Consider the following 12,500-nt stretch of genomic DNA (forward strand, 5'->3'; position numbering starts at 1 on the left):
CATTTGATAAGTCAATGTTTGAAAGTGAGGATGATGACGCGGTTTTAAAAAAAATTACTCTTTCTCCACGTTCTCAGGATGTGGACCTGCTTGGACCTGTGCTTGGACCTGCTGTCGGTGAGCCTTCAGGACTTTCACCCCTACCCCACGTTCCTCCATCTGACACAAGCACTAGTAAGAGATCAAAATCTTTACATGAGGATGTCTCGGAATTCATTCAGAAATTTAAAACCCAGTTTAACCGCCACTCAGGCCTAACCAGTGGCCAGGTGGGCTACCAGAAATTGTTTAACCTCCTCTTAATGGAGGCTCTACGCCCTCACTTAAAACAGGCCATCACTATGAATGATCCCTTATGGAAAATGAAAACCACAGAGGAACTCACTACTCTAGCTCAGTATTACAACAATTGCATAGCCGAACCAAAGCCTAGGGCTAAACTACAGGCCGTGATTACTGGGGAGGGACACATCAGCCTACAGGCACCACAGAATAACCAAAACCACATATGGGGTTCCGGGGCAAACCGACGGCAGAGCCATCCAGGACCAAATCAAGGTAATACAACACACCACACCCAGAACACCCCTGGTCTCTCTACACAGGGCTCACACACTGCAGGCCGGCCTCCACGAACTTATATTTGTTGGTCATGTGGGACCACGGCGGACCATACTTTGACCCTATGTCCCCAGCCGAACACAGCGCTCCCTTTCAAACCTCCACTTTGGCACCGACGGCCAAACTGGGGTTTTGACAACCGGGTTGTTGTAGATAATTAGACATAGATGAACTTCCCTTTAAACGGACAAAGACACTCTGGCCGCAAATAGATGAAATTGATACAGAGATAGATGAATTTGATGTGTCCTAACTTTTAAAACACTTTTAAAACACAAAAGGAATCAGTCCTTGTAGATCTGCTATTTTGCATTTCATGAATCCTGGTACAATTTGATTAGTTTAATTAATTCATATCCATTCACTTAAATAACTTTATTTTATTTTTATATCAAGTTGGTTTTAAAGTCTTACACTTATTCCTCATGGTTACTTTACCCATTACTAAGTATGTTAGATTCATCCTAGGTTCTCTGCCTCTCATTTCTCCAGTTTCTTATCTGTTTACATTCTCTTGTTCGGAACTGCTCTCATAACAAAGTAGGCTATGGTTAATAATTGCTCACAGAGAACACTACATTAACACTATAATATTATACTATGAAGGCTTGTTTTGAAAAATATATATATATATGTTTTTTATAATTGATGAAAATATTACCATATATATATATATATTGACCATGTAGATCTGATATTTTCAAAAAGTTTCACCATTTACAGACAAAAGGTGATTATCTCCCATTACTATGAAAAAGTTATATCCATATATGAGTTTAATATATATATATATTTCATATATATATAAAATCATCTACCCTAGCCCACTCACTTAATTCAAATTAGAGGTTATAATATGATATGTGTCAATATAGTATTTATGAATACCCATCTTCAAATAATCTGATACCTGTTACATTTATATTTACCAAAGACAATTCAGATTGTTAACCCATTTAGTATTAATCTCTCACATTGTTGTCTTGTTCCCATTTATATGGGTCCCACTTTCAATTGTTAACAGAAAATTTACTCAAATATATACAGAATTAGTCCTTGATGTCACAGTATGTGCTCGCACACCCCATACCACTGTTGTACACTAATGTTGCTTTGTTTGTGTTTAGTGTCTATCCTCCCTGCTGGGGCCCTCATATTGGCTAGACACCCACCTATGACCCCTATGACGCTGCCCTCTCCTTCTCTGCTGTGCCTAATGTGTGATTAGGACTTGGCTATTCTCCACGACACCCAAGGCACACCAGCATATTAATTCCATTTCAGTATTTTACATTAATTAGTCCAGTTTCTGATGGGTTGGTTTTAAGTTATATATCTAATGTTTTTTTTTCTTTTCTCGTTAGCGGGTAGTTCAAGCTTTTATTTTGTTTTGGTAGCTAAGGGGGTCCTGTTTATGACGACGGGGAAATATTTTCTGGCATAACAGAATCCCACCCTTTTGCTTCGTTGACCAACTCATCATTTTTGACTTCATGTTAAATTCCACCCTATAGTATTTTGTTGTAAAAACCTTCTCTATGTCTGCTTTATGCCTCACAGCATCACATATTACCCCGAAAGAAGGCAGCCGAGATCCATTCAGATACAAATTACTGATTTTTTTGTGACCCAAGACCGTATGGGATCAGAGGTCAGTGGATTTCAGATAATCACAATGAGAGGTAAGGTGTGCATTTTAACATCTTACGCCTCCTGTGCTCCTCTGAAACTAAAAAAAAAAATTGCTACAATTTGCTACAATTTGCTCAGTTTTGAATAATAATTCATATCCATTTACTTAAAAAGGAAGATATTTCGTTAGATTCCCAGAGTACACTAAAATACTCATTGTCAATTTACCCACTACTAAGTATATTAGATAATCAAATTCATCATAGGTTCTCTCACTCCCTTATCCAATATACAGCCTCTAATTTCTCCAGTTTCTTATCTGTTTACATTCTCTTGTTCAGCTGTTCTCATAACAAAGTAGGCTATGGTTAATAATTGCTCACAGAAGTGTGAAAGAAAGTAAAGAAAGTCAGTTATGTCGTAGTGAAGGTAAAGAAAGTCAGTTATGTCGTAGTGAAGGTAAAGAAAGTCAGTTATGTCGTAGTGAAGGTAAAGAAAGTCAGTTATGTCGAGTAGTGTGAAAGTAAAGAAAGTGATCAGACAGAATGTAGAATGCAAAGGATTTCATTTTATTTTATTTTTCACCAGTTTTGCTGTCTCAGAAAAGTCTGTGACCGAATTGTTATGAGAACATTCTGACCTTGTGAGGGCCATTGGGCTCAATATAACTTTAACCCATTCCTTCCAATTACAGTAACTCCCTTATAGCAATATCTATCTATCTATATATATATAATATCAGTTTTATTACTGTCAGCCCATTATTAATATTATTTCCTTTATTTTTGCCATAATGTCAGCACCATCAGCATATGTGAATGAGTTTGTTCATCTCATTTAGTAACTGTTAAGCAAACTCCAATATCCACAATCCCTTGTGGAGATTTCCGTTTCCGTTAGGGTCTGTAACAGCCACGTTGCTATGGCAACTCATTCCAAAATGACATCTTATCTACTCCATTACCCATAATTCCTTACGGGCAGTGTTAGCTTCCCTGGTAACTAACACATAACTATGGCAATACCATCCTAACGACATTGAATTCCTCCATTGAATTCAATTTAACCCATCTTAAATTAACCCTTATAAGATTCAATATGTTATAATATTATTTAGAAAACATTAACACATAATATTACAAAGATTATAACGTCATTTTGTTTTATTTTAAATATTTAAATTTTATAAGAAAAAAAATCCCTGTTTCATTTTTGCTTATTTTTTTTCATTCACATCAGTAAATTAATTCTCTGACACACTATATATATATATATAGAATATATATGGTATTGTGTCAAGAGGAGGGAGTTGGTGAATATTTGATTTAAATGTGAATAGTTGATTAACTTGATTTAAATGTGATTTGCTTAATATCTTTTTTATGTTGTTTTTTGTCCTTTATCGTAGTCATTTAACGATAAATACTAACTTACAGTCTTAGTCACATTCATCCATTTCAGATCTTGCCCCAGGAGTCATTGAAGTTTACAAAACCTCCCCATACAAAACCTCCCCAGGGGAGACTGAGGGTCTAAAACTCCGATGGACAACCTTTGTATTATATTTTTCAAGAGTTCTTAACTGTTTTAAACTACTTATGTCTTGTCAAATACATTTCATGTACACTTTCTACACACAGTAATTCTGTGGTTAATTCATTTACAGATTAAATAATCTTCCTGGTTAAATTGAGTGACAGAAGCCTCTCCTCTCGACTGCTCAAAGAGGAAAAGTAGGTCCTATACGTCTGTGTGAGTAAAGGGGCATCACGTGAGTTTTTCCCGCCATAAATTATTTTGCTTAGGGTTAACATATCTACCCACAGTATTGCTTCAAGGAGAAGTAGGGCTAAAATTCGACTGAGCCTATACACACTTGGGGGCGGGACCTGAAACAACAACTTCTTGGAAACAAGACTATGTTGGCTAAAGTTCCTGGTGGTACATACATTGTGGGATTTTCAGGAAAAGTTAAAAGTTAAAAAAATTCAGATCCTGCCAAGGGATGGCCTTCAAAATAAAATAAAATAAAGAAAGGTTTGATCTGTTCATAATTATAATACCTTATTCTGGGAACTTATGAGGTGATGTCATTTTTCTCATTTAACAGCATATAGAACCCACTTACCATTTTAATTATTCTTTAGTCTATGTAAGATTTCATCCTACTAACGCTGATTATTTACTCATGAAATATAACCATTTTGCTTCCAAATTAATAAACAATTCAGTCCTTTTGAAGAAGAAAAAAATGTGTATGTTATCTGAACAAAGAAACATTTGTTTTTGCCCTTATAGTCCTTTAATACAATTTAAAAAGGTATTTAAGTCTACATGTATCTGTCTTCTTATATTAATTAATTAATTACATATTATTTTGACGTCATCTACCAATCTTGTCCACAAGAACTGGGGACTTGTTAGAGTTATTTTGTCGACAATATTGATATATATGCCATCATATCCTATTTTAGTGGGCCATCTTGGCCTAACTCAAGTTTGCCTACCAATCTTATGATTTTATTAAGTTCGAGGTTGGACAAAACTAATCCTAGTATCAGGTCTCTCCTTTCCTCTAGAGACTGCATGTGTTTTGAGCTGTACAGAGCGCAGGCCCTCCAAGGTCACTGATTATCTCTGGAGGAATACAATAACAGCTCATTGGAGTTAACTTGACCATCTATGACAAAGCAACAACACCTCCATATTTGCTATCTGGTGCCGGCTCCATATGTCTTGGTCAACGCTTTGTGATCTAATGTCCTAATGACCTGTATGTATCTCTGTACATGACCTATATCTCTGTATGACCTGACATCGTCACTAATGTACGCTGTCAGCTGTCACCCTGTCACAGATAAACCTGCCACATGTCCTATGATATCGAAGGGATAACTTGTTTATGAAACCATAAGATGTACACAAGGATACTATAAGATGAACAACAACTTATTATGATGACACCCTGATGCCTGACAGCTCATCAGATATGATCTGACGTCTGAGGGTCTTAACCAATCGTTAGGATCCACCTCATAACTGATGTCCGGACTCCAACTTGTGTATAAATACTATTGCCTGTCTTTGTAATGGCAGAGAGATACTTTTGCTGTACGGTGCCTCGTGGATGGATTCTTTCTCTTAATACAATGTCAACCTTTTAATTTGAGAACCAGCCTGTGTCTGCCTTTGATTTCGTCTCATCCTTTTTACACTGGGTTTTCAGCTGTTTAACTACAAATAGTTTTAATTAACATAGAGCAGGATTTACGACCCTTTAAAAAAAACTCTATTACCTGCATTCCTCCATCCGTATGTACTCAAATGTTTTACGTTTATAATGTAACAGTCTGCCGTGAGTCCATATATAATGAATGCGATGTGAATGCAATGTGTTTTATCAGTGACATATGGAGTGGTGCATATCAGATAAGATGAGATACGGCATTGACGTGTATTGTTTTATGTAATCTTTTCATTGTAATCTCGTACAGAGTAGGCCTACACCAGAGTGATACAAAAAGAAAAATAAATATCAACATTTTGTTGATGAACATTGTTGTTGTGAAAGCAAGGACCTTATTCTAATGTAGTCTGGCATGTCTACCAAATTCATGCAGTTTTAACATCATTCAGCACCATGTGTTTCAAGTTTCAATTCAATTGTACAATGTGTGGCCCTTCACTCATTTTATCGAATTTTATCGAATTCGAAACCAGGGGCTGCCCACCCCTGGTTTACAGTCAGTAATCCGTTGTGTCGTGTGCGACCGTCGCCGCCGAGGGGCGCAGTTCCTCATCTGCAGCTTAAAACAGCTGTAGTGAGTGGAGACACGCAGAGTAGACAGCCTCCATCCTCCGCAGTCTCCTCATCATCCACTCCGTCTGACTGACTGATCATATCTCTGATTGACCGTCTGTCCTGGCAACGACTGGTTTTTCTTCGTCCACAACGAGGTAAGTCATGCATCGGCTTCTCTTTATTCCTTTTTCGGTGCATGGTTATTATTTACATCACACACGTGCACGGTGATGCACTTATAACGGAGCGTTCAACCAAAAACAATCCCGATACGGGACACACATCTGGACTGAGTCCCGTCTGCAGCTACAGTAGGGAACCATAGCCTATAGAATGATATGAAGATGCAGTAGCATACAGCCCTGCACTATATATTTTAAAGGCTAACTTTAAATTAATCAGTGAATCTGAATCAACTATGATAACCTTAAATGGCATTACAGTATTATTGTCTGAGCCTTGAGCGGTTACCTTATGCTCAATGTGTGTGTTTGTTCGTGTGTGTGTGTGTGTGTGTGTGTGTGTGTGTGTGTGTGTGTGTGTGTGTGTGTGTGTGTGTGTGTGTGTGTGTGTGTGTGTGTGTGTGTGCCTGTCCATGTCTGTGAATGTGCCCTATGTGCATGTATCAAGTTTGCATGTGTTTGCATGTTTGTGTTTGTGTTTGTGTATATATATATATATATATATATATATATATATATATATATATATATATATATATATATATATATATATATATATTTATACATATATATACACAAACACAAACATGCACATATAAACACACATATAAACACACATATATATATATATATATATATATATATATATATATATATATATATAATGCTTTAAGGTTTTATCCTGGCTTTAAGTTTTATTGTGATTTTACTTGTATATATTTTACCAGAATCAAATATGTATAATGTGACATGCTTGTATTCATGAAATGGTATGGATGTACCATATGTCTTTCTGTCTTTCTGTCTGTCTGTCTGTCTGTCTGTCTGTCTGTCTGTCTGTCTGTCTGTCTGTCTGTCTGTCTGTCTGTCTGTCTGTCTGTCTGTCTGTCTGTCTGTCTGTCTGTCTGTCTGTCTGTCTGTCTGTCTGTCCGCCTGTATTTATCAATGTGTGTGTGTGTGTGTGTGTGTGTGTGTGTGTGTGTGTGTGTGTGTGTGTGTGTGTGTGTGTGTGTGTGTGTGTGTGTGTGTGTGTGTGTGTGTGTGTGTGTGTGTGTGTGTGTGTGTGTGTGTGTGTGTGTGTGTGTGTGTGTGTCTATAGCATCTGTGTGACTCTGCCCTCCTGGTCTCGTTCCAGAACAGAGCGGTGGTGTAAATGGCATCAGAAAGCAGCAGAGCTGTCACAGACGAGCAGGAGGATTTCCCAGCCTCTGCCCTGGGGCCCGACGCTCACACACACGCACACAGACACACACACACGCGCAGCCAGAGCCACAGCCAGTTTCAGCCTCCGACGCACGCCCAGAGGCTCGCCCCTCGACCTCTAGCTCCCACGCGGAGTCACAGTCACACTCAGTTCAACAGCACAGCGTCTCAGAAACACATCGGCCCCCGGCTCACACACAGCATGTCAGCCATGAAGGGAGACAGAGGAACACTCAGCTCAGCAAGCAAGCTCATCAAACCCCCTGACCCACCGTTCACCAAACCCCCACAAGAGGTAAGGAGGACCTTTACCTTCTTAGTGTGTTTTTTATTTTATTTTATTTTTTAGCATTATAATCAGAGTGTACAAATGGAACCAAATGGAGTTATATTTGTGTGTGTATGTATACAGTACATATTATGTGTCCGTTTTTGCTGTAGTTAGATAGGACAGAGACTGCAAACTCAGGGCAAAAATGGGGAAGGACACAGGTCTCTTGAACCAGTGAGGTTTCAATTACAGGTATGTGGTCCATGCATGGACAATCCGGGCACATACTGGTGTGCCCCTCTTTTTTTCTGTTTATTGGTTTTAATTTTTTACACCCCTCTTAGAGCATTTTTATTATAGATGAGTCATGTACTGTGTGTGTGGAGTTCTGCATGTAGAGCTATGACATTGCTTTGCTTAGAGGGAGAGTCATTTGACAGGGAGTTTGAATCATATCATATCATTCTCGTCAAGCACATGCATGTGCATCCATTATTATATTAGTAGATCAGCCCATGTTGTGCAATCCTCCAGTATATCAATTTAACCTGCCTTTGGTGTTTGTCATTGAGCAGTTTCGGTGTATATTACTCAATCTATGAGTGACTTCAGGCGTGGCGGAATAGGGGGTTGAGATAGTGTCCTGATGCTTATCTAATGATGTCATTAATCAGGTTCATTGTTTCCTTTGGAGGTGTAAACTCCCAATTAATCTGCTTGAATGACTGGAAGTGTATTGCAGTCATTTGAGGAACCACTGATGGGATTATTTTCCTGATGATGATGAGGATTGCTTTCTTTGTCAGACATCATTGAACGTTTCACCCATCAAAGTCCTTTCTAATCATGAGTATAATAGGAGAGATACAGTGAAGGGAAACAGGCTCACTATCTTTGCAGAATAGCAGATGAGTCTGCTGTTCTTTCACTATTTTAGACGATTTGGGTTTAACCCATTTAGACCTGAGGCCGATTCTAAAAACACATTGTAAATCCTGACCTAAGTTTTCTGAAAAACTTCATAACAACGTATAATTGTAGAGCAGAGGTTCTCCAAAGATTTTCTTGTCAAGGACCGATAAGAGAAGATGTTTTGTTGTTAGATAATTCTACAACGGTCTATTCTGTGGAGAGACCCTATGATCTGAATAGTCATTATTATACATTCTCTCATTGGACTAACTTCAAGCCAGTGAAACAATAGTGAACCACTTTCAATGGCATCCCTATTTTGGGAATGTCATTTTAAGCAAAAATGTGCATAAATAGTGAAAATTGTAGCTCACTTGTAGCTCGTACTAAAGCGTCTATTTTCACTATTTCACTATTTAAAAGTGACTGTTCCCCATTTTGCTGCATGCGGACCCCCTGGATCCCACTCAACGACCCCTGGGGGGTCCCCGAACCCCAAATTGAGAACCACTGCTGTAGAGGATGACTGCCATTGGAAGGCACATACAGTACAGTGGCAGCCAGGTCTGTGGAAGTGGGTGACTGTGCGTGCCTGTGTGTCAGCGCGCCGTGCGTGAGGAGGAATGTGAATAAATGGAATGCTTACTTATTGATGTCGTTCCTGAGCACACATGGCTCAAGGGCAGTTGTAGCAGAGGAACTACAGAGAGACAATGCTACGGTACATGCTGTGTGTACTACTGTCCCTTTATCAAGATAGCTGTACAGTACATACAGTACATTTAATATTGTCTCATGGTGAATGGAAATTAGCTAAGAGGATATTGTGTTGCTTCAGGGTTTCAAAGTGTCTGTTGTCGTCACATGCACAGTGCACACACACAACACAGCTGGTAGCAACCTTGCATGCTGTGAAATTATTGCACTCCAAGCTGTCCTAAAAAATAAATAAAAAAAAAAGTCATGAGAACACTGAATCTGTTCTTACTACTGTATATAGTATGTATATACTGCATATAAATGGTACAAGCAAATGAAGTGCAATGAAGGAGTTGTGCTGCATCATGTCCTGCGCCACAGTTCCTATACGTTTTAGCACGTATTTAGCTCGAATACAACTCTTTGAACCGCTATAGGCTGTTACAAATAAGCATCACCATTCTGTCACAAATTAAGACGAATAAACAGGCAGCTTCCCTCGAGAGGATGAGAAAGGCTTATAACAAGGATGAAGGGCTTATCTTTGTGATGAACTGAATTTAAAGTCAAACCATTCTCTAAATGATGCTATTAAGCCGGAAAAGAAAACCTTGAGATGTCTTTTGTGTGTTTCATCAAAAGCATCTTGGCAGTTGCTGCGTCACAGTGTGGTTCTGCTATTGTATTTTTCCTCTCTAATTGTCATAGATGAGGATGTACTGTTAAGTAGAATACTGTTATGAGACTGGTTGGAGTAGTGCCATTGGTGAGACTGGTGGGACTGGTTGTATACAAATCGGGGATTGTCTTGTCTCAAAACTTGTGAATACATGGCATTGCAGACTATCAATCAGAAATTTGAGCAAACAAGTTTATGAAAGTAAGGGGACTTACAGTAAATGCTCCAGGTTGTTGGAACAAAGGAAGGACGGAAGGAAGGGTTACTTTTTTCATTCTGTTTCTATAGAATGTTCTGCTCTTGATTGCAACATAAATAGGATCCTTTGAAGTAAATGCTTTCCAGTCTATTACAGTAGTTAAAGGGAAGCTTCGTGAACATTTCACTCTCTCTCTCTCTCTCTCTCTCTCTCTCTCTCTCTCTCTCTCTCTCTCTCTCTCTCTCTCTCTCTCTCTATATATATATATATATACTGTATATATATATACATATATATATAATCATATTGCATATTGCAAAAATAATTTCACCTCAGTGATGGTTTCAATATACAAAAAAGATATACTACTGTATATGCTCAGGCCAGAGTGATGTTTGAAGCACATCAATGCATACAATATCACATTGTAAGTTATCATCAGCCATATGATTTGTAATATATCTAATGTGAAAATGGCTGAAGCTATTTAAAAATGTGTGCATTTATTGCTGAAGAATGCATTCATATTTACTGACATAAACTACACTTCTAAGTTTATCTTAGGCAATTCAGTGACATTGTCAATGGTAAGCAGCATTGGCTGTTCCAAGTATTACTGTGTTTATGTTTCTATGTATGCAAAAATCTTCTAAATGTCCTAATAAATATGTCAATATCACGTAAAAAATGGGTTGACAGTGGCACAGGAGCTAATAAGGTTGTCTGGGAGTCGGTACGTTTCTTGCTCAATCCCTGGCTTCTACTGGCTTCATGTTGTAGTGCCCTTAAGCAAGACACTGAAGCCCTAACTGCTCCCAATGAGCAGGTTGGTGCCTTGCATGGTTGCCTCTGCCGTCGGTGTGTGTAACACATTATGTCAGGGGTCTTCAACAGGGGGTCCGGGACCCCTAGGGGGTCCTCAGAGCTACTATAGGGGTGCCAAATCTTTGTGTGATAGTTTTTCTTTTTTTACATTAACCACTTGAACCCTAGCATCCCTATTCTGAGCGGAACATTAGCTGAAAATAACAGCTCACAAGGTGTGTGAGCTTGTAGATCTGCTATTTTTGGCAAAGAGGTTTGGTGTGTGTGGTGGGGGGGGAGTAGTGAAGCTATCTATGAAATCTATGAAACAGTTTAATCTGCAACACAATTGTAAACAATGTAGTGGGTGTCCCTGTTTCCTTTCTCTCTCAGCTAAGGGGTCCTTGGCCTGAAAAACGTTGAAGACCCCTTATGTGTAACAGTCGTGTGTAGAATCTGAAGTACACCATAAAGCACATTTTATTGGTTGGAAAGACTAGAAAAAATACTATATAAATGCAGTCCAAGCCTAGCACGCAGTCCATCGTGGGTCACTTGTCACTGCTAATCTTCCATTTAAACCCCCTGTGAATCGCTGAAGTATAAGCTACTCCTAACAGACACAGCAAAGAGATGTGTCACTAGTGACTTCGTTTTAAACTGCCATTCCTCTGTACTCTAGGGAAGCAGAACATGACAGAAATGCTATAGCGTGCTCAGCGGAGCACATCGCTCTGGAGATATGCAGACTATTCTTTGGGATTCTAGCCACCATCGTGTGCCAAGTAGGCAGGCTGCTGTGATGACATGTTTACCACAAAAGAGATTTATCACTGTAATTTCAAGCCATCTGCTGCCAGCACACAATCTAAATCAACTCTTCCTTTATGTAATCCATAATCCATACAAATGAACGATGGGCTAAATGGAACTACTGTTGATGATTTGTTCACACTTTTATTTTTCTTCTCTGCCGGCAACAGCCTAGGCCGGTGCCATTATGTATCTGGCTTGTCGGTCCATCCGTACGTCCGTCTGTCTGTCTGTCCATCCATCTGTCCGTCTGTCCATCTGTCCATCCGTCTATCTGTTCCTCCTTCCTTCCATCCACCCGTCCGTCCCAACACTGTGAACGTGATATCTCAGGAACGCTATGAGATAATTTGATGATGATATCTTGCATGAATGTTCACTTGGTCTCAAGGATGAACTGATTAGAAGTACAGTATGTGGTCAAAGGTCAAAGGCAAGGTCCCTGTGACCTCATGCATGTATGTATATTAATTTGTTCACAAACAGACAGGCACGCACGCACGCACGCACGCACGCACGCACGCACGCACGCACGCACGCACGCACGCACGCACGCACGCACGCACGCACGCACGCACGCACGCACGCACGCACGCACGCACGCACGACTGACTGACTGACTGACTGACTGACTGACTGACTGACACGCAAACGCACAAACGCACGTACGCACAGAACCAATC

At 39.4% G+C, this 12,500-nt stretch overlaps 1 protein-coding gene across 1 annotated transcript in view; it reads left to right on the top strand.

The window, feature by feature from the left end:
• Positions 1-6,115: 6,115 nt before the first annotated feature.
• The window catches only part of mfsd2b (MFSD2 lysolipid transporter B, sphingolipid), a 29,247-nt gene continuing 22,862 nt past the window's right edge, over positions 6,116-12,500 (top strand). Inside the window, exons 1-2 of the mRNA XM_080453607.1 lie at positions 6,116-6,210; positions 7,373-7,735. Coding sequence (XP_080309733.1) covers positions 7,391-7,735 — 345 coding nt within the window. The 5' untranslated portion in view covers positions 6,116-6,210; positions 7,373-7,390. The remainder of the gene's footprint in view (positions 6,211-7,372; positions 7,736-12,500) is intronic.

Source organism: Gymnoscopelus braueri, assembly GCF_963280865.1.
Source record: "Gymnoscopelus braueri genome assembly, chromosome: 16".
Classification (NCBI taxonomy): domain Eukaryota; kingdom Metazoa; phylum Chordata; class Actinopteri; order Myctophiformes; family Myctophidae; genus Gymnoscopelus; species Gymnoscopelus braueri.